This window comes from Fomitiporia mediterranea (assembly GCF_000271605.1).
Source record: "Fomitiporia mediterranea MF3/22 unplaced genomic scaffold FOMMEscaffold_19, whole genome shotgun sequence".
Taxonomy (NCBI): domain Eukaryota; kingdom Fungi; phylum Basidiomycota; class Agaricomycetes; order Hymenochaetales; family Hymenochaetaceae; genus Fomitiporia; species Fomitiporia mediterranea.
The window spans coordinates 109,093-135,554 of NW_006760404.1; the positions used below are offsets into that span (position 1 = coordinate 109,093).

The window sequence follows — 26,462 nt, forward strand, 5'->3', positions numbered from 1 at the left end:
TTGCTTAATGTCTCAAGAAGAGAGAGTACTTAGGGCACTCCTACTATGCTTGTTAAAATAATCCTTTAGAACATACAGTTGGCCTTCTTAGTAAACTCATCCATCCTTATCCTCCTCCTAATCCCTAGCCTGCTTCTCTAACTACTTTACTACAACTTAGTCTTGTGTGTGTCTTAAAGCTTACTGTATGTAAGTAACAAAGTCAACATTCTTAGATTCAAGTTGAATCTCTTGAATTGTCTCAGACACAAAACAGGAATTGTTTAGAAGAACAAGATTTTTGTTATCATTCTCTCCCCTTTTATAACCTACTTGTCTTAAGAGTAAATCAGCTTTCATTATTTGTGTTCTAAGTTTGTAGGTTAGTACAAAGTTGTAGTCCTACAGTTCTAACATCTAGTAAGCCTAGTAGTAGTTGAGCTTCTAAGGCACTTAGAAGTACTAGAGATTAAGGTGATTACTCTAAATCTTAAACTTCTGTATAGTACTAAGGAGATATTAATACTACTCTTTTAGGGAACAGACAATTGTAAGGAGTTTCTTGTTATAAATAAGGTAGTTCTGTTCTGTTACAGAGAGGGATTCTGATCAGAACACTATTAGACACTACTTTCTATTAATGAACTAGAACAGTACTACTCTATTTACAAAGTTGGAAGAGTTGGCTTTAACTCAGAACTTGTCTACAACTATTAGAACTACTAATACAGACTTGCTAGTAATAGCCTACTTGAGGGACTCAAATGTAGACTACTACTAATCACCCTATTACTAAGGGACATCTTTACTAGTAAGATTGTAAAGGGGTTAGACAATAGTACTAAAGTCTTAAATAAAGTATTAGTAGTAGTTTGCAAACTTAAGGAATACTTAGACCTGTTTCAGGTTCTAAGGTTGTAACTAGTTCTAAACTACAGTTACCTTTGCTGGATCTATACAGACCTCTCCTCTACTAATTATAAAGCTCAGATAATCTACTGACTCCTGTGTAAAAGAACACTTTACTTTTTAGAGGAACAGTTTATTATCCTAGAGCTGTTATAGAACTACTCAGATTAGTTAGTAATAATGCTTGACTGTCTGAGTAAAGATCAGAATGTTGTTCAGATACATACTAACATACTCTAAGTTAATCAGATCTGTAAGAATGTAATTTATGAATGACTAGAATGTTGTGAGTAAGTTAGTTAGTCTGAAGAACATTATAATTAGTTTGTACAATCTGTAATTAGTTTAGAATACAGTCTTCTACTCATCTCTGTCTTAGATCCAAATATTATTGTATCCTTATTAAACATCCAACTTAGTAAAAACCTTAGATGTATGTGTTTTGTCAATAAGCTCCTGAATTAGAGGGAGTAGGTACTTGTTTTTAACAGTACCTTTATTAAGACAACAATAATTCTAGACTGGGTAGAGCTTCCTATCTTTCTTTTTAACAAAGAAGAAAGAGGAGGCTATAAGGGACTTTAAGAGTCAGATCCAGCTGTTCCAAAGATTTTCCTGAAGGAACTTGTCAAGCACCTCCTACTTGTCTCTGTTAAGTAGGTAGACCTTACAATCCTTAGGTTGGAAACCCTTAGTCAATTCAATTGTATAGTTCTAGAGATAGTGTTTAGGAAGCTAGTCAGTTTCCTCTTTACTAAAGACTTTAGGAAACTCTTAGACAAAATCCAGTAGGCTAAGTCTATGTGTATTCTAGAGTAGAGTTGTTCTAAGAGGGTTTTAAACTAGTTCTGTCTTAGACATCCTTTAGATTGACTCTGTTCTACCTTAACTAGAATATGTGTCTACATATTTATCCTAGTTAAAGAAGAACAACTGGTCACTTTTATCAGAACTGTTAGTAATATTAGAAGTGTTTGTATCTACTTAGGACAGTAGTATAAGATAACTGTAAGACTCAGAACACTAATTAAATGTGAGTGTTTACTCTAACTAGTTAATAGTAGGGTTGTAAGCCTTAAGCCATTTGAATCCAATAAAGATGTCTGTCTTTCTAAGGTTAGTAACTCTGAACTTAATACTTTCCTTATAATCCTAAATAGTCATCTGTAGTTAGACAAACTTAGTGATCCAACTATTCTGATTCATAGTTCTGTCCATATTATATACTAGGATTAGAAGTAGAACACATTAAGTAGGAAGATAGTGTTCTTACACAAAGGTCTTATTAATGTATAAACTAGTACATTTACTATCTACTAGAGTTATTATTCAGATCTGAGAGGATTCTAAGAAGGGAGCCAAGAGGACAGGAACTTAGAGTTAGTGTCTAGAGTATCCTCTAATAAATTACTACTTGTTCTAAAGGGAATATACAGCTTGTATAACCTTGTTGTCTAAGAGGGTAAGTATATGTACTAACATTTCCTTATTAACCTCTCTCTTTCAACAAGGACAGACTCATGTTCTTAGCTGTAAACTCAGCTAAGACTATCCCTACTTAATACTATAAACAAACTACTAAGTAGTAAACAAGGCTAGATAGTGTTCTGAATGTTCTAAGTTCTTAGAACACAAAAGTAGCAGGTTAGATTGTATGAATTTAGACTTGGATAAAGTGTGAAGAGAAGGATCAAAAGAATCAGAAGGAATAAGAGTACTATCTACTTTTGTTTTCAACTTTTTTCTTTTTAATAAATAATTTTGTTAATTTACTTTTTCTACTTTTTCTACTTTTCTTACTTTATTTACTTCTAATCCTACAGTGTCTATTAAATCAAAAGTAGCTGTTAAAAAATCTGAGTCATAACTCTTTAGTACTGTATTTACTGTTGAGCCTTTACAAAATCCTAGAGTATATAGTTAGAGTCTAGAAGTTTTTAAGGTGACTTCTGGATTTGTAGAAAAGGCTTCTTACTACAAATCCTACTTGTCACTCATTATTACTCTAATAACCTGACAAATATACTGTTACTTTTACAGGCAATTCTTAATTTAGTACTCTAACTTTCTATAGATAAAGTATACTCCTTACTTTCAGGCTTCTCTAATGTTTATTAGAATAGATTGATTGTGAATTATAGACAGATTGATCTGAGGGCTTAGAACTGTCAGAGTTAGACACATGTGTAGGTATTCTGTATAGACTTAATACATCTGAGTTACAGTTTGATTGAAGGAAATAGTGTGTGTCTTCTACTTAGTGTAAGTAATCAGTTCTAGTATCATTCTAAGAATCTTATTGACTAGTTCTGGGTAGAGAGCTTTTTCAAGTATTCTAATAAGGACATTATTAAACTTAAGTACAAATCCTACCTTCTGGACTAAGATATCAAACTCTTAGAAGAAGGTATTGATAGAATGTTTGCCCTGTTACAGAGATGTAAGCTTGTTCTATACATTGTACTTCTTATTCAGATTAATGAAGGAAGTACAGAGCTGCCCTATAAATTCTAAATATGACTTGTTGTTCTAAAGTCAGATTAGGCTTCTAATCTAATGTCCTTCAATCCAGTTCTGGGCCTAGGTAGCTGTGTTGCCTTCCTTTATAAAGGAGAGGACAAATAGGACACAATTAAGATCTAAGGATAGATTAGTTAAAGTGGCAGCTATGTATAGTTTGACTTAGTGTTAGAAGTCCTTAAAGTACTGTCTATTAAAGTCTGAAGGGTAGGCTACATGTACTTTCTTTCTAGAACAGGTTACAACTTCTAAAACAATCAGAACAGGTTCTGAGGGGCTAAGAGTATGTAGTTAGTAAAGGCCTCTTAGATAGAGGTCTATACATATTAAGCTAGGTCTGCTCACAACTACTAATCTAGTAGGACAGTAGGAGTAGTAGTTAGTGTAGGAGGGTCTATGTTTACACTGTAAAGGAATCAACACTAAACTAAAAGGGGTAATAAATAGAAGAAGGGTAGTAAAAGTTTAAAAGGGTTTATAAAGTTTAAAATTTAAAAATGTAAAAGGGTTAGGACAATGTAAAGAGATTGACACAACAGTGAGTACTAATGCCTGAAATGTAGAAGAGTTGTAGAGTAGTAATAGGTAGTTTTGATCTAATGTTAGTAACAGTGTAGAGGGGACCTGAAGGCTTAGTGAGGGGACTCAGGCTACAACTATCCTACACAACAGAAATACAGAATGTAAGTACTAAAACATAGTCAGAACTTGTAGAACAGACAGAGAGAGAGAGTAAGACAAGAGTAGAGTATATAGAGTAAGCCTAAGAGTACAGGACTATCTGGAGTAGATAAGATTAAGACTACAGGACCAGTCTAATCTTGTACACCTATATATACTAAACTACACAAGAGTACTCAGGGAGTATAAGCTACTAAGAATGATAAGCTACAAAGAATGAAAGAAAGGAAGGTCAAAGATAAAGGTACAAAGAATAAAGGGATGGACAAAGGGTAAGAGACTATAGAATGAACAAAGAATGAAAGGGTGGTCAAAGGAATGGAATGATGAAGTAAGGAGGGGTAGTAGTAAGAGTTAGCATACATATAGTCTATAAATGGTGCTCCTGAGGGACAGAAGTTCTGAGTTCTAGTACAGAAGGGTGTAGAACCCTTAGAACTGAAGGTACAAGAGTGGAGAACTATAACAGGAACTGTATTACATCCTAGGCAAACTTGTGTGCCAGGATATTATACAGGGACAGTATATAGTTTTTCAGAGTATTGTAACATCATTCTTACTCATGTGCCTTTGTAGAGGGTATTCTTCTTGAGCTTAATGTTGACTTCTTTGACATTAACACATGTGAGCCAGTTCCTGTAAATATGTTTACAAATATATTGTGAATGAAATGTAGGGATCTGAGCATACTGTATACAGGTACAACTATACTCTGTACAGGCCTGTACAGAGTATGGTTGTAAAAATACAACTGTTTTTTGAGTTCTAGGACACAAGTACAGCTACAGTGTGTACTGTATACAGCTGTATATGGTAATACACTTGTAAATACAAATTTAATATTATATTAATAGAAAGAAATAATTAATATACTTTAAAATTGTTAAAAAGGCCTATTATTACTTTATATGTATGTCCCTATCAAATTAGCACTTGTTATGCCCATTTTCATCAATATATTCAGTAAATCTGAAATATAATTTGTATGAAGTAATAAAAGATAGTCACATGACTAACTATTTTGAGAAGATAAATAATATAATATTAATACATTGACACCAAGATTAGCTAAATTTGGTGTTTTTATGTATAAAAGGTATATTATAAGGTATACAAAGAGAAGAAATAGTTATAAATTGTGCTACACATGTTATTAATACTGAAAATCTTCTTTGGATGTCCGTACTCTGTATACGGCCGTATACGGCCGTATTTGGCCTAATAGGATACGGGATACGGCCCGTTTTATACGAGCCGTATTTGGTGTCTCAAAGTCCGGTACGAGTACAGATCGTACCGTGACCGAAACGGGTCGTAACCGTACTGTACGGTACGATTCGGATCCCTAATGAAATGTTTCACTAATGAAATCTAGAATATTTGGGTAGATTGAGCAATGCTATTGGCACCTAGTGAGTGGGATGCTCTGATTATTCGAAGATATACTCATACTTATATTACTTGAATTAGCTCTGGTTATGATGCAATCTTAGCTGAGATGAATGCTGGCACTGCCACACTGGACAAGGTCTTCCACTGATCCCCGCTACAACAGGAACAAGTGCATATGTGGATGAGGACGATCCGAACAACAGCACGATACCTATCTCCCAACCAGGAGACAATGACGTATGTCTTATCTCACTTGTGAGTTTGGGGTCTTGCCTACTCAAGTGCAAATGACGATATGCATAGAATTTCCTACGTGGCATATAGCAAGCTGATAGCAACGGCGAGTTGACGATGTATTCCATTGTTCCTGGTTGGTATTTTGGTCGCTCCGTGCATTTTCACATCAAGGTGTACACTGGGGGAAATGGTTCGGTTGCCGACAACGGGACGTTTATCGCTGGGAGCGCCGTCCAGTAGGTTTCATGTCATTCAGACCATGCCATGCGTCCTCCCACTTATAATAATCATTGCTTGGGTGCATAGCACCGGTCAATTTTTCTTTGTAGATGACTTCATTGCGAAAGTCGGGAATACGACACCAATGATACAACACCAACACGGTCACTCGCGTCTACAATGCAGATGATTTCTGGTACTTTTATCAGAATGTACCTGATCCCCAAATTTCTGTTCTTCAATCGGCTGAGTGCGTCCTATACTAGGCAGAAGGCTACACGGCCAACGTGGACATAGCTTATAAGGACGAGAACGATATAACTGGAGGTGTCGTTGGCTCGATCAGCCTCGGTCTCAACTTGTAAGCATCATGCTTTCCACACTCATCGCAGAGGAGAAAGCCCACGTTTGCGTATTTCACAGGACCTTCTCCAGCCCCAAGGCTGCCCAAGCTTTCCCCTTATTATTGGGCTGGTAACGCCACGACCACGGACAGTTCCGCCACCGGGACAGGCTGAGGAAACTTAAGGAATCTATTCTCATTACTAACTAATGAAACGGTTTACCAGTAGCGTGGAGTTCATGTTGTTTGCTTGGCTATTTCAGGACAAATGAATAGACTTTAGTCACTTTACCTCCGTAGTCATCATGATAAGATGCATATGTGTAATAGCATTATCGGTCACGTGGTTTACCTCAAACCAGTACGCGTACGGTATGTAAGACTTGTAGGAGATAGCGTTGCTGTCTGTCTCTTTTTTTTTTTGCCTTGGCTTCACAATCCATGAGATATCTTCAGACTTCCTGTGCCAATTATATCTAATCTTATCTGATTGAGATGTTCGAGTGGCGACTGCTTCCATCACCTTTTGCAGCAGGTAACGCCGAGGACTTCAGGCCGCGCATTACACACTGGAGTTGCGTTCGCCACAACCCGGTTTACTAAATGGAAACCTCTTGGCCATGAGTACACGAGTCTCCGTTAACACGGGTAGTGTAGCAGAAGAACCGCGGTAGATAAGGAAGGAATCATCCACCACTTCATCCGAACGAGGCACCTTTGGATGTTCGCTCTACATCTTGAGGTTGGCATCGCACTCTGCTGTTGCGCTGTGATAAGCACGATTACATTTTTGCTGCAAACTCGTCCAAAAGAAGGGCAGATTCAACTACTATCGGATGATGACGACGATGTACTTGGCGGCAGTGTGGAGACCACCGATCCATTTCATGTTACGGGTCCGGAGGAGGTGATTGACGGCTATCCCGTGGATGAGAAGCGCTTTTGGGCCAAGGTAATCGATGTTTTCACGAAGGGATCTAAGACTATCTCACTTGTCTTATCAGATCCGATTGCGAAAACTTGCGCTGTCATGGACTGCGGCAGCTTTGTTGGCTGTACAGACTGGCGTATTTGTATGGTCCCTTACTACCCACAAAAACAGTAGAGACGTGGCATCGGGTGCCCTCCATGTTGCATTTTCAGTGCATACATTTATTTTGACGGTCGCAAGCATCAAGCTTTCCGACCAGTATTGGCATCGTCGCATCACTGTTCATCTTGCCCTTCTCTCCACAACGGCTTTCGTGCTGTTCATGACGGCAACAATATTACTTCCTCAACTTGCTTGGGAACGGCCTCGACGAATCGGATGGTATATCGCACTCACACTCTGGCTGATAATGTTTTGGCTGTCTGTGCGTATGAAACGTGGCCCTGCAATGCACTTCTCGCCTGAACTCGTTTATCCAAACAAGATTATCAAACATGCTGACGAGCCTGGGGAGGTTATGGACAAAAACGTTTGCGATGATGTGAATTCATCGTCGTGGGAAGCTATTCTCTTTTCATACACGACCCGGATTGTCAAGCTTGGTTACTTGTCTCAGAACCTGGAAATTGGGGACCTCCCACTCTTGTCAGCAGACATGCGTGCTGCTACAATTTTTGCACAAATGAAGGCTGTCTGCCGTCGTTATCGCATTCGGACGGCTCGTCCAGGATCCGGCTGGCAGCTAGCGTATCAGTTATTACGAGCCAATACAAGAAAGCTCTCGTACTTGATCTCACTGATACTCGTCGTATCGGTTCTGTTTTACGGGCCCATGTTCTTCCTTGAACGTCTTGTTGCCTATTTGGAAACCGACACTTCGCGTCAAGATCCCCAGCAGGGTTGGGTTTATTGTGCTGGTCTGTTCGCATCGAGTGTTTTATTGGCCTTGGTGACCGAAAGACTGTGGTCATTAGCGTTGACGGACCTTCAGATAAAAATCCGTATCCAATTGAACTCTCTGCTCTTCGCGAAAACCCTTCGCCGTAAAGATGTTGTGTCCACGGGAATAGGTTTGGACAAGGAGTTAGATGCGAGTTTTAAACGCAACACGTCTGGCGCAGGAGAAGAGTTTTCCAGCAAGGTACAAATTATGAACCTCATGACTATTGACGTTGACCGGGTTGCGGAGTTCGTGTGGCACTTCTATACATTAATTGGTGAATACATATTCGAAACTCTTGTCCTCAATGGTGCTCATACGCATTCTAGATGGGCCGATTGAAATCGCAGTCGGGACGGCATTCCTTTATCAGCTCATGGGTGTGTATTCGATTTATCGGCCGACTGTGCCATAGCCTCGTCATCATTAACGTCCAATTAAAGGCGTTTCTTGTTTCTTCGGGTTGGCAGTCACCTGCTTATTCTTACCAATGAATAATTATACGGGAAAATTCGTCGTACGCATTCAGGAGAATCTGATGAGAACGCGTGATGAACGGGTCTCACTGATGAATGAAGTAAGTTTTGCTATGCATAGAAGGTAGCCGCTTGACGAGTATTTTTCAGGCACTCGGAGCAATTAGGATGCTGAAGGTATTTTTGTGAAGGACTACAACTCTCTTCAGCTGGTTTACTGATATTTGGTAGTTCATGGCTTGGGAACGTAGCTTTGAAGCTCGGATACTGAAAATACGCGAACGCGAGTTGAAGTATCAGCAGCTAAACTACATTCTTCAGGTATTTACTATCTCTTTTAAGCTTACCGATTTTCTGACTCGGATGATCAGATGATATTCGTCAGTATATGGTACACATCTGCCGAGTTCAAATCCTTTGAATTAGATTTAATTGCTAAAAACGCAGGAACTTGTCGCCTTTATTAGTGACTCTCGTGTCATTCTGGCACTTCGCTGTCGTGCGACAACAACCGCTTACTCCGTCTGTTGCTTTCACTTCGGTGCGTATTTTACAGACAGCTCTTTGATGAGGAAGTTTGACCTCTCTCTTAGATTGCTAGTAAGTTGCAGTTGAGTTTTCGGCAAACCATTCGATTAACTTAATTTCGTTACACGAGTTTTCTCCAAGCTTAAATTTGCCCTAAATGCAATACCTGGAACTATGGTCAAAACATTACAAAGCTTCGTTTCCATCCGACGCATCGAGGAATACTTGAGCTCTTCAGAAGTGGGTCACGTTGATCCCCTTGATGGTCTACAATGCCCTATAGCGTTCCGATCGGCAATAGTCACCTGGCCTCAAGAAAGAGTAGACCAGTCAAGCGCAGCACTATCAGCATTCAGTACACCTCGCCGAATATTTACACTCATAGACATAACGCTGGACTTTCCCGTCGGTGAGATGTCGCTCATCTGTGGCAAACTGGGCTCCGGAAAGACACTTCTTCTGCAAGGTATATTATTCAGTTCATTCGTGTTGAAAGTATTAGCTAAAACCTATTTGCTATAGCCCTTTTGGGTGAGGCGGATGTTCTTGTGGGAAGAGTCAGCTGTCCTCGATCGCCTCCGAATACGATAGGCTCATTTTCTGGCATCATCCCTCCTCCAGAAAATTGGATAGTCAATGGGACTTGTGCATATGTATCGCAGGTGAGTTATTACATTTAGATGCCATCATCAGACAGTCACGAGCATGGGCTTTCCAGACAACTTGGCTACAAAACGCGACTATCAGAGGTAAGAAAGACATTTGTCAGTTGTCGTCGCGGCTTGTTGATGTAACGAGTTTAGAAAACATACTTTTCAATCTTCCATTCGTTGAGGAAAGATATCGGAAGGCAGTGGAGGTTAGACTTATGAATTTGTTTCAGCCAACCAAACCACGCTTACTCAGTTGCTAGGCCTGTGCTTTGATCGAAGACTTTGCGATTCTTGAAGACGGAGACGAATCGGAGATAGGTGAACGAGGTGTATGTACTCGTATGTTTTAGTTCGAACTGACAGCTGATAGAAACTTGCTCCTTAGATTACTCTATCTGGAGGACAGAAAGCACGAGGTGCGATTCTGGGCGCCACAAGTTGAACTTCCACGCTAATCAAACCTCAGTTTCCCTTGCTCGTGCCATATATTCGCGGGCATCCGTCCTGGTCCTTGACGATGTTCTCTCAGCAGGTTTGTTACTGCACACAAAATATATAAAAATACATGCATTTATGAAACCTCACATTCTTTATAGTGGATTCTCACACGGCGTTACATTTGTACTACAAATGTCTCAAAGGAGAGCTTGCACACGGCAGAACGATTATTCTTGCATCCCATCATATTCAGCTGTGCGCGCCTGGTGCGAAATACGTTGTTGCACTTGACAATGGTCGGATTTCGTTTGCTGGAACCCCAGAAGAGTTTCAACAGTCGGGGGTAGCTGCAGGCTTGCTTCAGTCGGAGCAATCTGAAAATAAAGAGGGGAATAGAAAAAGGAGCGAGCGGAGGACGAGCTCTGTGGGACCTTCAACGCCTATGGCTGATGGCAAGGACTTAGCGGTCGGCGCGACTGCTCATACCAAAGTCTCTGCTTCGGAGGACGTAGATACAGGGTCGGCAGAAAAGAAGGGACCTCGCAAGTTAGTAGAAGACGAGAAGCGTGCGGTTGGGCATATTGGCAAAGAAGTCTGGAAAGCGTATTTCTGTTCCATTGGAAATTGGTCATATTGGATTATCTTTATTCTTTCATTCCTTCTTGCTGCCGCCAGTCCGATAGCGGAAAACGGCTGGCTGAGGTTTGTTTACTGAATAATACAAGCACTTGATGTCGAGCTGATGATATCTTGGTAGCCATTGGTCAGGTCTAGTGGAGAAGCATCAGGATTTTAAAGATCCAATGCACTATATTTCAATTTATGCTCTAGTAAGCTATTGCGTGATGAAATAATGTCTATATTCTGACTTCCGTGTAGATAACATTTGTTGGTATGTTGCATTTTCATCCCATGGCAGCTGGTGGACTTGACGTCATTGCAAGGATTGGTCTTTGCAACACTTCGATGGTTCGTGCTATGTGCGTGGAATTAGGCATAAGTTTTTCCGGCGTTCCTTAACAAACGTTTTGTAGACAGAGGATCGATCTTTGCATCCAGGGCTCTGTACAAGAGTGCGCTTCCATCGGCCTTAATGGATTTTATACTAATCTCCTACTGCAGAACTTCTTGAGACAGTGTTGTTTGCGTCACTACGGTTTCATGATACTGTCTCTCGCGGTCGACTGCTCAACAGGTTTGAAAAAGACATGGAAGGTATGTCTGTTTACACTAACTTTGCAATGCACTGGTTCTTACTCGAGGTGTACAATAGTAATTGACAGCTCGCTTCCTGACGACTTTGGAAATACTCTTATCTTTTTCACTACTGCCTGCGCAGCAATCGCCACAATAACCTATGTCGGCGGACCGAGATTCTTTGCCGCTACATTAATTCTTGGTGTCTTTTATTACAATGGTATGTGCACGGTATATCATTTTCTTCACTAGCGCTGGTGCCTTATACTTTCCACCTTCAGTTGCAAAGGTCTACGGGAAATGTTGTCGTGATTTGAGGAGACTTGGTCAATGACATTCTTTTCACGGTTGTCACGTGCTAACGTCCTTAATCCTCAGACTCAGTCTCTCGCTCGCCATTGTATTCTATCTATAGTGAGACTATATCCGGCGTTCCGGTGTTACGTGCCTTTGGTGCTGGATCCAAATTCATGCATGACATGCTTAACTGTGTGAACGCAGTAAGTCTCGTCGTTTATCCTGGAAGAAGTCGAAGCTAACGCACCTTTCAGAACGCCAATCCATACTTCTGGCTCTGGAAAGGTAAATATGTATATGCACTGCATTGAGGAATGAGCAGGTAATAACTATTGGCACCTAGTAAACCGCTGGGTTTCTACACGCGTCAACCTTCTCAGCAGCGTTCTTGCGGGCGTGACCGGTGTCATTGCTCTTGTGGACCCTTCCATTGATGCGAGCCTTGCAGGATTTACCCTAGTGTTTGCCACGAAAGTTACACAGGATGTACGTGTTTTATACTGCATGTGTGAACAGTCTGATGACCCTTCTTCCCATTCGTAGCTCCAACATATGGTATAAATTGTTATATATCCATGTCTTCTTTCTAACTTGATTTTCAGTTGCAACGTTTCGTTCAGCTCGAGCAATCCATGGTAAATAAAGCTACCATCCGACAGAGACTCGTTTTGACCGATCTTATAGGTTGCTGTGGAGCGAGTGAAAGAGTATTCCGATTTGCCCAAGGAGGGACCCGAATTTATAGCGCCTCGGCCTCCTGAGTCTTGGCCCTCAAAAGGTATTTGTTTATGTACCTTAAGTACGATCAATGTTGAGTAACTGTGAATTAGGGTCCGTGGACTGCAGAAACTTAGTGATTCGATATGCGGTTTGTCCTCATAATTGTTGCACAAGAACGATCTGTTTAACCGGATGATGACTAGCCCGATCTTCCTGCCGTCCTACATAACCTAACCTTTAAGGTGCATGCAGGCGAAAAAGTCGGCATCCTTGGCCGCACAGGTATTTAATCTACTTTGACATTGGATGGATTACGGATGTCAACCTGACGTAATCTGTAGGGAGTGGAAAGAGTACATTAGCTCTGTCTTTCTTCCGTTTTGTGGAAGCAAGTGGAGGACGAATTCTTGTGGATGGAGTTGATATCGCAAAGATTGGGTTGACAGATCTTAGGAGCAAGTTGACTATCATCCCTCGTATGTTGCATCCAGCAAGTTATTGCTGCAACTTGTTCATTACTATTGCAGAGGATCCAATCATTCTCAGTGGCACATTACGCTCTACGCTGGATGTTTTCGACGAATATATGGATGCAGAGATTGTGCGTTGTTTATGTCTCGGGACCCGTATCGATGATTCAACACACGTTCATTATGTAGTTTGAAGCTTTGCGTCGCGTGCACTTAGTTCCGTCGACGCGCGAAACAGTGCTTCACGAGATCAACGAGAATATCTTTTGCAACTTGGACACACCTGTATCAGAAGGTGGAGAGAACTTCTCTGCTGGGTTCGTTATAGTCTTGTTCGAACTAGAACCTTGGGCTAATCACAAAGGGATGCAGACAAAAGCAGTTATTGTGTTTGGCGCGTGCAATTCTTAAGCGCTCAAAACTACTCATCATGGACGAGGCTACGGCTAGGTGAGGTTTAGGATCGAATATTGCTATATTGTCGTTCATTATTTACCTACACAAAGCGTCGATTATGCTACCGACCGGCTTATTGGGAGAACCATAAGACAGTGAGTGACAATGCTTATCGCTTACATATTACTAAATCATGATCCACTTTCAGAGAGTTTGCCGACTCGACCATGTTAACCATTGCACATCGGTTACGGACTGTTATTGATTACAGCCGCGTGCGTCTGGCCCACTTAACCTTAGTTGAAAAAGCTAAAATCTTCTTAATACAGGTAATGATCCTAGATCAAGGCCGCATTGTGGAATATGATCGTCCTGGAACCCTTTTATCTGATCCTTCGTCATACTTCTATTCTTTGTGCGAAGCAGAGGGCGAAGAGGAGTTTAACATGTTGAAGAAGATTGCCGGAGTCATCTGAGGATGCTGCCCTACTGCGCAGTATATGTAAAATGAGAGAAAGGGTAATTTTGCATTGCAGCCGTTTATGACGGAGCATTCATGCAATGCCTACTTATCTAATTATATACATATGGTGGGCTATTGGACTATTTTACACAACAAATGGTGATTGCTTTGAGCATTATGAATGATAGCAATGACAGCACGACAGCGAAAAAGCAGGAGAGCAAATGACCGAGAAAGTCTAGTGATATCAAGCGGACGCATGTAGATAGCGCGGAACAGCACCCTTTAAGCACCGTAGGACTTCCATTCGCTTTACCTTGTTTTCAGGTAGCCCCTTGCTCCCGCCAGCAAGGCGATACAGATACGCGAAATCTGCCTGAGCAGTAAGCGGGAGTACTGAGGTCCGCTTCCCTTCAATACGCTCTTTGAACTGACGCGCAAAGTCTGTCGAGATGACTTCAGCGCGTTTCACAACGTCCATTGGTACGCCAGCGAGGTTGGCGACGTGCGTGCCAAATGAAGAAGCCGCAACGCCTTCAACGAGCTTGTACAAGAAAACAAGCTAGGAACGAGAATGGTTTGTGGGATTGAGTTGCCCGAATAATTTGCAGAGGGAACAACTCACCTCGCATTTCTCATCGTCGATGATGGTTGACATGTGCATGTTGCGGATATTAGGGTGATATGCGAAGTCATCTGTGAGTGATCCATAGTGGGTCGCAAAAAAGCAAAGTGGAAGCGTATGCGTTGCTAGTTGGTGAAGGACAGCCTATGGACGTGGGTCAGTAGATGAATAGCGTGAATTTAGGCGAATACTAACCCCGGCAATTGCCATGCCGTCCTGGAGAAAAACGAAGTAAATTTCAAGGACCTCTTATATTATATCTAAAAGAACGACTTACGTAGGTTGATGTCCCACGACCAAGTTCTGTAACCGCGTAAGTCGTCATCTCGAAGTGAAAAATGATTCTAACACCTACCATCCAAAATAACTAGAGAGCGAGGAGTCGCTTCTCGAAGGATTTTACAGCTGGATAGAACTGCAGTTAATGACCTTCACATATGGGTTCTTAATGAGACCAACTGACCATTCGTCTAACTCGACCTTGAAGGTGCTCGCATTGGAAAACATGTTATCGTATGCACCCATTCGAGTTAAGATTGCATCAACAGGAGAGATGCTATTGAACGCATTAGCACAAATCTTTCGATTCTATCACATCACGTACCGAGCGCGCCTGGCGGGTACAAGCATGCCGAGTTGCGCCATGATCTAATTGTACAAGGGATTCAGTTCGAAATTCCAGGGAACGACATAAGGCCACCTACGACTCCTGCCGCGGTCATACGCATCGCCTATTAGAGCATATTAATAATAGGCAAGTAGTCGATACAGGGGTCAATACGTACAGTTGATTTGCCTCTGCAATTACACAAAAAAAATGAGTACTCGACAACGGTGTTCAAAAGGTAACCTTACCCCATGTTAGGACCTGGAAAACGTTTTAATTAGAGCAGACCAACGAAGAAATATTAGGGTTACCGACCAGTTAATAATGCCACTCTTCCAACGCCACCTCCTAGTTTCACGTCATTTGGAATGAAGTTGTCGGCTTTCAAACACATAGTAGGATGCCGTAACTCTTCAAAGTCCAGCAGGGCACCCGCTCCGTCGCCTTCGACAAATTCTGGGCGACAGGCTGGCTCTCCAATAGCAAGTGAGCTCTTTGCTAGGCTGAAGAGACAGTCGAGCTCAGCAAGCGTGCGAATCGCTCGTAGCCAGACATCGCGGTCCTTATCAAATTCAGCGAATACGCGGAATTTGAAGTCTTTGATTGCGGCAGTTCGTCTTTCCCGTTCTTCTTTTAACTGACGGATCGCTTGTGCTAGGTCTGGCACTTGCCAGCGACATACAGCCTTAATAAGAGCGCCTAGTCGATCCGGATATCACAGACAAGTAGATAAGAACGATAAACGCACTTTGGTTTTGCTTTGCCTAATCCAGTTCTTGGGAACATTCGATACGGACGCTTTCGTTTCGACAAGATAAATATCCTAAATAACTGTTGAGACAGAGAGCATCTTCCAGTAAGTATAAGTGTACCTTTGTCCCGGTGGCGCTGTGCCAGTAGCTCAGTTTGCATCTACAGGCCGATCGTTACTGGAATAAAGCGGAAAGATTTTGCGACACTTCATACCCAAGCTTTTTCTCTAGTTTTTTCAGCTCTGCATCGAGTGACTCTTCAATTTCTTGTATTTCCCCTTCGATACCATCATATGTCTCATCCTTGCCGTTCTTCGGCAGGAGATCGGGCCCTATGGAAGAATCCTTAGTTATCACGTTCACGATAATCGCTGAGAAACTTACCTCCTTCGGGTTGCAAAAACATACTCTCGACGTGCTTGATATTCGGGATGAGGTTTGGTGCTGATCTGAGCAAGCCCGAAATCTCCCTTGAATTAAATGTATCTGCAGTTTCCGACAACGACTCCAATCCGTTGCTAAGTCGCTTAAAGGACTTTTCATCCAACCAATATTAGATAGTGAATATGTTTGCTTTTATATTACTTACGGAGAGAACCTTGAGGAAGTCATTGACTTTGCAGTTCTTAGCATGGATGCGTGAAACGATACGCTCGAGATCCGGAATTCCTTTTGCAAGTTGAGTAAAATCATGCTCGAAGGTTGGATGATCGATCAGGTCTTGAACGGCATCAAGTCTAAACAGATATTAGATACATCGTAATTTGTACAATGAATTTTATTTACCGAGCGTTGATCGCGGAGACTTCTCGGAGGGGCACGCAAAGCCAAATTCTAAACAAGCGTTTGCCTAATCAAATGCTTTAGGGTATGAGCCTATATTCAGGCTTGTTAGACTCACCGAACGGAGTGATGCAGCGCTGCAGGATCCTAAGGAGAGAACCTTCATCTGTACCCTCACTATTTTGTAACACCTAAATGAAATTTTGCGCGTAAATCGCAGTTCAACACATCCAGTCTCATCAAACGCAAATATCTCACTTCAACGTGGGCGAGTGTTTGTCCGTCCAACACCAATCCTTGACCCCTCTTCATAGGGTCGTAAATGTTGAAGTTCTTCATACTAAGTATGTCCTTGTCGATATTCAGCTGTCGCAGATACCTGCACAAAGCACGATCAGAGATAAGATTACTAAGCAAGTATGGTGGTATACCAAATCATGGCGCCGAGTGCTATCACCGCCGTCTCGGACGTTAACATTTCTTTGATGGCATCTGGAATGTTTGCTCCCTCTTCCATGTCGTCTTCACCGTCCGGATAGAGATTCTTGAGCTCGTCCATCGTTTCCTTGAACCCGAATCCCTCAACCTCTCGCAGCCCGGTCCAGATGCAGGAACCCGGGAGAACAGCTTTCAATAGACGTGTGGTGGATACAGAAAGATTACCCTAATATAGTTGTCAGTAACTGCACGCCATTCGATCTTGATTAAACCGTACCTTGGTGAATAAGAGCTCCTTTGGCCTAAGCTGCCTTAACATCGTCTCAAGCTTCGTCCGACACGCGTCATCGCCAAATGCGCTTAGGTTGAACTCGGAAGTTGAGGAGTCCAAGACGCAAACGCCAAAGCTACCCCTGTCGGAATCCGGGTCGAGCTCGCGGATCGACACGCAATGTCCAGCTTGATCGTCGACGATAAGTTCCGCATCGACCAGAGTTCCATTTGTATAAACTTTGTTTAGTTCCCTTCAATAAGATAGTTAAATACCGGGCATGTTTTTGATTCGACTTTCTTCTTACCGTCGGACAATCTTATCACCAGCTTCTTTCTTTGGCTTGTCAAGTTTCTTATCAGCCGCCAATCGCATTTCAGCTCCCAGCGCTGTCTCCGCTTGGTCTACGCGTCCAACCTTGTACCCTGCGCGAACAGTGAGTCTGGCTGACACTTCGCAGCCATTTACCACGTACCTTTAGCGAGGAATTTTCTGTTCGTAGTGCGTTAAGTTGGTCCAAATAAAATACGTAGTCAAGACTTACGCTGCCCAAGTGTTGAAGTGGCCCTCAGGTACGCCAACCTAAAACTATATGAACACTTGAAGAAGCGAGAATACAGCATACATACCATACACATTTTTACTCGATCTGTCAGCTTTAGGTCAAATTCGCGATGCCCAATCCTTGCATCGTCTTCATACAGCTATGAATGCATTGCATTAAATATGACAGTGCGTAGAGGAAACTTGGCTTATTTACCTCGAGGAATTTGCTAAATGACGAGAGTTTAATATTTTAGATTAACGGAACTGGGGTAGATGAAGCCTCCACGAACCCCTTCTGGAAGAATAATACCTGGTGCATAGTTAGTATCTTGCACAACGCAGTATTATTCTAACTCACAGTATCATAATGGTTTGCTTTGATCTTTTGCCTAGTGAGTAAACGAATTTTGTTAAATGCAAAGAAACGAACTGACCTCCCAGAACTATACGAGTATAAACATCAGCAGTCCTTCATTTCGTAAATATAAGTGCATACCTGTCTCTCAAAGGGAGTGAAAGTCTTCCACGCAGACTTTGGGATATATAACGTCCTGGGGTCGTATCCAGGTTCTCCTGGTCTATTTCCGTCTTTCTATTATGAAGACTTATCAGCAATAGAGTTCTTCGTTCGGCGTAGAGAAATATCTCTGACATCATGGACATCCCGCAGGAAATCGAATGGATCATCAGTCGTTTTCTTTTCTTCCTTCTTGTCCTTTGCTCTTTGCTCAGCCGCCGTCAAAAAGGTGCTGCTGCCACCCGATCGCACTGCATCACTTGATTGCATCTTCTTCAAAGCGGGCCTGTGGGATTTTCCGCTTTTCTTCTTAGGTTTCGGAGCGTCTGAGAGTTCGTCAGCTGAATCTAGCTCCACTGCAGAGGACTCGAGCTCGCTGCGAGACCCAGAAACCGAAGAACCGCGATTTGAGGTAAGAGGCGCTTCAGCATCTGATTCTTCTGCTGGAGCGAAATCTGAGTCCGAGTTATAGCCGTTTGTTGTTTCTTCGCTGTAAGGTCAGCATCCGCCCCGTAACACTACTGAACAAGAACATACTCTTTTTCGCCGCACCCGGTTTCCTGAACCGAGCCAAACGCTTTCCCAATGTTCCCCGAGTGTCTTCTACCTCTTCGTCCGACTCAAACAATGATACCCTTGGCTTCTTTGAGCGAGCTAAAAATATGAGAAATGAGGAAGATCCTCAAGCATGATGGAAATGGACATTTACCACCGAGAACTGGGCTGGAAGGATCCTTTTCCGAAGAAGCTTGTGCAGAACGAGTAGTGTTACTGATTTTCTCATCATCAGAGTCAATAATTGACATTTTCCGCTTTGCCTATTTGCGAAATATGAATCTAGAGATGAGCACGGTTTCTGAAGTAATAATCAATCTGAAGCAAAACACGCACAGTTTTAGCATTGGACACCTTTACTTCGTCTTCAGATTGCATGTCCACGTCAATCGCGTCACTGGTAGGAAGAGTATCACCTGAGTTCGGAGGATCGGACGATGACTTAAAAGACGAGCTTAGAGCACCGGTCGAGCTCGTGCCAGGTGTACTGGATGCAAGCTTTGGTGGTCGCATTGTAGACTCCATTTTAGCTACATTTCCACCCTTCTCTGCTGTTCCATTGGATCCGCCGATTGCCTTTCTATTCGCGCTCTGCGTTTGAGAAGATATGATTTTCTGCGATTTCTGCTGAGACGAAGTCTGACTAGAAGCATTCGGCTTTCCGAACCAACCCATGAGGCTCTTTTGCTTAAGTCCATCTCCGTTGGTATCCTGGGATTTCGGTGCCATGCTCGTGTCTTCAAGCAGATGAACGCGAGTGTAGAAAGAGGTCGCCGCTGCTTAGGACGCGTCTCAGTCAAGACGCCTGATTTATGTAACAGACGCGTGTTATGTAATTCAAATTATGCATATCATCGGCATAAACCGAGGCGGAGTTTGCACGCCAACTTTGAAGTTGAACGCGTTTCAGGCCAGCGGAACGATTCTTTCCTACAATTGTTATGTTTTCTCGATCCCTCTCGACATTACCTATCTCTGAGAGTAGTTTATCTGCACTGAACCGAGCTGGGTTCAAGAACGTCAGCGATCTCGGCACGTTATCGGCTGAGCAGCTCTCTCTGGGTATGTAATTTCACCGATCTCGTGTACAGCATCTTACTTGAACCTTAGAAATAACCATACCAGCATTCGTATGCGAAGAAATTCTAAAAACTGCACGATCAAAGTTTGAGCTCCTTACTCAACCGGCAACTTCTTTATTGAAGAGCATTCGCTCGTCGTTTTCCTTGTCTGAACCTGTCAATGCTCTTCTTGGAGGTGGCTTGAGCAGAGGGCATGTGATCGAATTCAGTGGTCCTCCTGGAAGCCCGAAAGACCTTGCTATTCTGGACCTGATCAGAAGCGTAGTCAAAGCCGAAGAAAACGTATTATTCTTAGGTACATGTTACGTTTTATTGTGGTGTTGAAACGTCCTCACAACGCGCAACTAGATGCACAAAACATGACAATCCCATCTACCTTGAGGTCTGCATTGAAAGGTAGCTCGCAGGATATCGAATTTCAAATTCTCTATGGATTGATTGCTCTCCGTATTTCCAGATGTTCCCGGAGCTCTCAGCCGAATCCACTATATTAAATGCTTCACGCTGCCGGAGCTGATGGCCTTCATGTACAATATTTCAGACATACTCGACAAGTATCCAAAGGCATGTCGATGATCTCACCGAAAAGAAAAATCTGTATTTACACACCCCCAGACGTCACTACTCGTTCTGAACACACTTTCCTTCCTCTTTCACACGACATCTATCCCTAACTCAGCAAGAGTATCATTACAGGAACAACTAAAGACACTGCTCTCCAAAGTTTGCGCATCCAAGCAGCTTATGGTTGCTGTTACCGTGCAATTAGCAACGAAGATGGTTGGCGAAGGTGGAGGTGCAGCGAACTTTGACACAGCGAAGAAAGCAATCATGGTTCCGCAACTTGGTGAGTGATACATTTCTTGCGGCCAAACTAATTCAGACCTTGTTGCAGGTGATTCGTATCTACCTTCGAGCAGGTCGCACCGTCTTATCTTTATACTTAATTCGCCTAGAACCGGGTGCGTAAGCCTCTTCTTACTCTTTTGCTGTGGAATCGTGACATTCCCCTATGAAGGGTAATTCGTGTTCTTACTTCATCTGCGCGGTCTGCAAGTCACCCGACAATGGAGGTAATGCAAGAACCGTATGAGGTGGTCAGTCAATCATGAAGTCGACAATAAGATACTAGTATTTCTAATACCCACAACAGATCGATGGACGGTTGAGCAGTCCACATACTAACACAGAAAACAGGTAATTCAACGCGAGACTCTGCTGAACTCGACGGATTATCAGGGACAAGGCCATTCGCAGCATGACCTTCTGCGGAGTCCATATCTACGCTGCTATTCGACCCACTTCAGGAACCTGTCGGTGCACCTCGGTTTTATTACGGATCAACCCGTCGGGAGTCACAATAGCGTCCATCCTCCGATCGTGTTCCGCCATAGGTATCTCTCCTATAGGCACAATTTGTTCTCGGAGAGAAAGCGCTACTATAGAAAAGCTCAGCCGAAGACTCCGAAAGTACTCTCAAAACACAACATGACTTACATAAAACAGGCTTAGGTCTGGTTCTCGTATAATTGTTTATAAAATAGTCATAGTATCCTTTTCCATGTCCAAGACGAGACATTTTGGTATCGAAAGCGACTCCTTTGAATTGCATTTAGCGCAGTGTTGTTGCGTCCCCGACAATTAGGAAACAGAATATTTACCTGGTACTAGAATCATATCCAGGGGCTCAATGTTGCTATCAAATACTAAGTGCTGGGTTTAAGCAACTTTGCCCGATTGCAAGAAGAAATCATACCATTCGCTCTCCTGCGTCCTTCAAATTCCGCGTCTGGTTCCTTGATTCCCCAGACTCCGCTCGGGAGCGAGTCGAGATCCTCTAGGCTGTATACCTGGAGAAAGTCCATCCTATTTTCTTTTCGGTTGGCGATCTTGGGAACAAAAAGCGACTTTCCTGTGCGCGATCACAAGTGATAAGAGATACGCCTCGTTCTGATTAAAATCAAGTCTTGCCTACCTGCTCGTAGGATTTCGCGGACAATCTCACTCGTATCGATTTCCCCTTTCATGCTAAGGTAACAGCTGACTGTCTTGCTACGTTTAAAATTCTCCGAGGCGAAGAGATGTCGGATGACGGCCTCTGCTGCGCAATCATTAATTTTATAAACAAGATGCTACTGTCAGATCGTGGGTGAATACTTTATATCGGCTCCTTACATTGAAGTTGCACTTGGGATTGGGGAACATCACGAAGAGTTTGGGAGACTCCTTGGCGCAGAGCCTTTTTTGACGTTTGCATAAGTGATTTGGACGTTTGCATGAGTACTCTGGACGTCATGAAATTTGAACCAAGAGGCAGAACCAGTTCCTCCACAATTAGAAATTTACGAGCGAGTCAGAATATCAGTATCTTATTTCTCACGGTTTATGTAAGGAGATGATGACTAATCTGACTGAAAAAAGACTCGGGAGGGTCAAAAGACGCGCGGTTCTTGTTCAGCTCATGCTCTAACCCTAGAGAAGCGTAGCTTTCCACACTGTAAACAGGCTATCAAGCGACATGAAGAAGTCGTAGTGGCGTTAACGGATGACTTCCTGACTTGCTGAGTAAAACTCAATAACGTCTTTGACAATTTCGATTCATCAAACCCACAACTTTCCTTTCCACCACAGAAAGGTATTTCATTGCATCTGGTGTAGTAACAGACATATAGGTTATGAAGGTCAAGAGATACTTCTGCGTGTCCCACGCTTCTGCGCTCCGTGCTGCACTCGACCGGATTCTTGCTTCGGCTTCATGGCCCATAGGCAATTCTGATTGTCTTCGAGTATAGTGGCCTCAAAATGGCACAGTAGATGTGTCGCCGAATAAATACGCTAATTAAAGTCGCTCAGTTAGTAAAATTATCACGGAAGTCGAGTACCAACATTCTAATAATATTGTTTTAGTCGATCATCTTCTGGAGAGCCTGCTAGCTTTGAATATTCGATAAACTGCCGGACATGTTACAATCGCTAATCTGAACATGCATATTTACTTTCGGCGAAATACTCAGGTCCGGATTGAAGAAGATCATGAGTGGTAGGCTGCTTCTTCGCGGCCATTCGGGGATAGAATTCGCTGTGACGGATGCTTTACATTGAACAGCACGTCTTCGGCTCAGCCGGAGAGACTGTTCCTGTGGCTTCCTTGCTAGTATACAGAATCGCTACTTATTCCAAAGTAAGGTGGAATTGAGATAGGTACAATTCACACACCACACTTTTCTATTACGCTCTTCCTCCAGAATAGCAAATAGGCAACTCAATCTAGGAACCGCAGACACCTCGGCATTCAATTTCCTGGAGCGATGGGCTTGGACGCCATGGGCGCTGTGCGGTGATGTTTACTCCGCACCATTGACGAATCCCATAAAGTCTCCGGACAAAGTGCGGAGACCTGAATCTTGGTTAAGATCTCGAATTTCAACTTATAGCCGGAATGGATAGGACAGCCTGGGGTGCTTGTGTATACATGTTAGCATTCTATACCGACCCTCAGACTAATTAATCCGGATTGGCTCTGCGTGACCTCTACGAGTGTCATCTAAATTCACCATTCCATTAACTATCTTCCTTTCGGTCTTAGGCTCTCGACTCTGTATACTGTATGAAGGTCGATGACTTAGAGGCACCGAAACTCTCGATATTGATCGCTGGAGGGATTAGACCAGTAGTTAGAACTTGGTAATGACTCTTATAATTCATCTCTTACTTATCAAGGTCACAGAAAACATTAGTACGTTTTAACAAGTGTAGTAGGAGTGCCCCAGATACTCTCTCTTATTAAGACATTAAGCAAGTGTCTACCTTATATACTACATAGTGAAGTCTGATAGTCTGAGACATTCTAAGCACAGTAACTCTACATAAGGCAATTAGGGATTTCCTAATCCAGAGTACAATCTAATACTCCCCTTCAAGCATTAATTAAGAACTAGGACTGTATGCCTAATAGTTTGTTTAGATGCTTGATCTGTAGGATGTAGAGAGCTTTTGTAAGAATGTCTGCTAATTGGTTCTGTGATTGAACATAGTATACATTAATATAATTGTTTTGAATATAACATTGTACAAAGTCTTTTCATAAATCAAAGTGTTTAGTACAAGTGTTGTACATTATTTTGTTAGACTTTACAGTCTTTATTACACTTTGATTATTATAATAAATTGTAATAGGTGCTGATTTAGTCTGTAGTACTTCTTCAGTGAATTGTTTGAGCCAAATAGCTTCTTGAGTAGTATACACTAGCACTTACAACTCTGCTTCATAAACAGATAGTAGTACTAGGTTTTACTGTTTGCTTAACCAGAATATAGTCAATTTAGCTAATTGAAAGATGTAGCTGTTTATTACTTTATGTCCTTCTGTCATTTGTCTGTCTGTATCATAATAGCCTTATAGTTTTAAGATGTTTGTACTTCTAAGTTGAAGCCAGCAATTTGTTGTATATTTTAAATATGTAAAGTAATGTTTTACTACTTTGTAGTAATACATTTAGGGCTTTTGTAAGTAGCACACTAATTGCCCAGTAATATAAGATATGTCTGGCTGTGTACAATCTGCAACATATCTTAACAATCCTACTATATTTATGTATAGTATTGTTTCATTATTACTTTTGTTTATATTGTATGTATTGTTTGTATTGTTAGATAGATCTATTCTAGGAGTAATAAGTGTTTGTAGTGCCTTTTTGTTTTTGAAGTAGTAATGCTTGATTATACTTTCAATATAATACTTTTACTATAAGCTAATCATTTGTTAAGGTCTATCTCAGCTTATTTCAATACTAAGTAACTAATGTATTTTGTTACTGTTAGTGAATGTAATGTGTTGTCTTAATACATGTTTAAATGCTGTTATTATAGTAATAGTTTCACTAATAATTGTAATATTGTTGATGTGTATAAATGTTACAAGAATTGTTTTATTATTTTGTTTCTTATAAAATACAGTATGATTGTAATTAGCTCATTCTAATCTAATCTTGAGTAGTAGTTCAGTAATCTTTTTATACTATTGTCTACTTACTTGTTTCAATCTGTATAATACTTTATTTAAGTGTAACACCTGTCTAAGTTTAATATCTGTAAGTAGTCTGCCTGGCAGCAGTTTCACATAAATGAGTTTGTCCTCATTTAGTTCTCTGTAAAGATATACAGATTTTACATCTATCTGATGTATTTCATAGTTCTTAGATACTACCCAAGATAACAATAATTGTACTATTGATAGTTTTGTTACTAGAGCAAATAAGTTGTTAGAATAGAAGTCTATTCCATTCTTTTGAGTGTATCCTTACACTACAAATTGTGCTTTGTATTTGTCTATTCAGCTGTTAGCTAGTCTTTTGATTTTATAGACAAATTTCGTTCCAATTATATTTGTATTCATAGGGGGGATAGTATATATTCATATGTTTTGTTGTTAAAGTGACTGTATTTCATCCTTCATAACTTTGATCTACTGTTCTTTGTCTATACATGTTATAGTATTGTAATATGTTAATAGATTGTTATAGATTTTGTTAAGGAATTTGTTAAATTCTGTTAGATACATAACTAGGTTTATATTGTCTTTGTAATTTAAACCTATAGTTTGTTTAACCAGTCTTTACTCTTGTGTAGAGCATTGTATGACAGGTTCTTTATCTTTATTATTGTTATTAGGAAGAGTTTTATTATTGTTTAATGTATTACTATTATGATTATTCTCCCCTTCAATCCTAGACATTGGTTTGTCTATGAATTGTACATTGTGTTTAACAGTAACTTTATTATTATAGTACACTAAGTGACCTTTACTGTCAGTATCATAACCTAGCTATTATACATATTAGCCTCTAGGTTGTAGTTTATACATTTGTTTGTTCTGTATGATATAATATGTACTGAATTCTTGTATATTATCTATTTGATAATGTTCATTATACTGTTTGTAATATAGCATTATAAAATTAATAGTAACTCTTAGTGTTCTGTTATGAATAAACATTTGATATTGTACTGTATATACTCAGAATTTTATAAGTAACTTTACTGATAACAGACATGTATGTACACTGTTAAAGATAGTCTTATATATATGTTCTGCAACTCTGTTCTGCTACAGTGTATTGTGTACTGTTAATCTACATATTGTTCCTTGACTTTCAATATACATAGTGAAGTCTTTACTTAGGAACACTGTATTGTTATTACTTTAGAGAGTTTTAACTCTTATACTATACTGTGTAAAGAGTCTTGTTGTATGCTTTACATATTCTGTGAAAGTATTACTTTTATACTACATAGGTAGTATAGTTACTCATTGTGTAGCATTATCTATGATAGTAAAAAGATATTTGTACTTGCTGTAAGCTTGTACTAGGGCAGGTCCCTAAATATTAATGTAGAGATAATCTCCATAATATTGTACAAGAGGTGTTGTTCATATTTTTAGTATTTCATTGTGTTGTATGTTTGCTTTGATACAATCTGTACACTGTGCATTTTTA

At 41.2% G+C, this 26,462-nt stretch overlaps 5 protein-coding genes across 5 annotated transcripts; 3 read left to right on the forward strand and 2 right to left on the reverse strand.

Annotated features, from left to right (window-relative positions):
- Positions 1-5,832: 5,832 nt before the first annotated feature.
- Positions 5,833-6,127, forward strand: FOMMEDRAFT_137486 (uncharacterized protein; the record flags this gene model as incomplete). Its single annotated transcript, XM_007271904.1, has 2 exons — positions 5,833-5,954; positions 6,025-6,127. The coding sequence occupies 2 exons, from the start codon at positions 5,833-5,835 to the stop codon at positions 6,125-6,127; spliced, it is 225 nt and encodes a 74-aa protein (XP_007271966.1).
- Positions 6,128-7,001: 874 nt separating this feature from the next.
- FOMMEDRAFT_143604 (multidrug resistance-associated ABC transporter) lies at positions 7,002-13,802 on the forward strand (the record flags this gene model as incomplete). Its single annotated transcript, XM_007271905.1, has 37 exons — positions 7,002-7,232; positions 7,285-8,428; positions 8,481-8,531; positions 8,595-8,728; positions 8,778-8,804; positions 8,859-8,948; positions 8,999-9,018; positions 9,075-9,168; positions 9,221-9,227; positions 9,286-9,621; positions 9,678-9,817; positions 9,874-9,904; positions 9,959-10,014; positions 10,069-10,137; positions 10,194-10,224; positions 10,275-10,340; positions 10,405-10,948; positions 11,004-11,076; positions 11,166-11,226; positions 11,281-11,319; positions 11,369-11,461; positions 11,520-11,663; positions 11,725-11,769; positions 11,822-11,943; positions 11,995-12,025; positions 12,084-12,226; positions 12,343-12,375; positions 12,425-12,518; positions 12,571-12,608; positions 12,664-12,742; positions 12,802-12,936; positions 12,988-13,061; positions 13,120-13,247; positions 13,303-13,380; positions 13,437-13,481; positions 13,535-13,601; positions 13,656-13,802. 37 exons carry the CDS (start codon positions 7,002-7,004, stop codon positions 13,800-13,802), a joined length of 4,740 nt encoding a protein of 1,579 aa, XP_007271967.1.
- Positions 13,803-14,036: 234 nt separating this feature from the next.
- Positions 14,037-19,612, reverse strand: FOMMEDRAFT_162551 (DNA mismatch repair protein Msh6; the record flags this gene model as incomplete). Its single annotated transcript, XM_007271906.1, has 34 exons — positions 14,037-14,351; positions 14,415-14,558; positions 14,610-14,630; positions 14,692-14,717; positions 14,770-14,819; positions 14,878-14,970; positions 15,019-15,062; positions 15,119-15,145; positions 15,200-15,212; positions 15,270-15,282; positions 15,337-15,706; positions 15,770-15,844; positions 15,894-15,933; positions 15,988-16,105; positions 16,158-16,308; positions 16,363-16,510; positions 16,560-16,623; positions 16,675-16,747; positions 16,815-16,935; positions 16,988-17,220; positions 17,272-17,518; positions 17,573-17,690; positions 17,741-17,757; positions 17,810-17,847; positions 17,895-17,969; positions 18,026-18,038; positions 18,102-18,121; positions 18,170-18,193; positions 18,246-18,254; positions 18,308-18,403; positions 18,464-18,813; positions 18,866-18,982; positions 19,038-19,146; positions 19,220-19,612. 34 exons carry the CDS (start codon positions 19,610-19,612, stop codon positions 14,037-14,039), a joined length of 3,765 nt encoding a protein of 1,254 aa, XP_007271968.1.
- Positions 19,613-19,824: 212 nt separating this feature from the next.
- FOMMEDRAFT_98200 (uncharacterized protein) lies at positions 19,825-20,988 on the forward strand (the record flags this gene model as incomplete). Its single annotated transcript, XM_007271907.1, has 5 exons — positions 19,825-19,945; positions 19,994-20,260; positions 20,314-20,412; positions 20,555-20,812; positions 20,861-20,988. 5 exons carry the CDS (start codon positions 19,825-19,827, stop codon positions 20,986-20,988), a joined length of 873 nt encoding a protein of 290 aa, XP_007271969.1.
- Positions 20,989-21,083: 95 nt separating this feature from the next.
- FOMMEDRAFT_115082 (5-formyltetrahydrofolate cyclo-ligase) lies at positions 21,084-22,243 on the reverse strand (the record flags this gene model as incomplete). The annotated part of the gene is made up of 6 exons (XM_007271908.1): positions 21,084-21,404; positions 21,463-21,564; positions 21,627-21,671; positions 21,722-21,877; positions 21,941-22,066; positions 22,141-22,243. The coding sequence occupies 6 exons, from the start codon at positions 22,241-22,243 to the stop codon at positions 21,247-21,249; spliced, it is 690 nt and encodes a 229-aa protein (XP_007271970.1). The 3' UTR covers positions 21,084-21,246.
- Between the last annotated feature and the right edge of the window lie 4,219 nt (positions 22,244-26,462).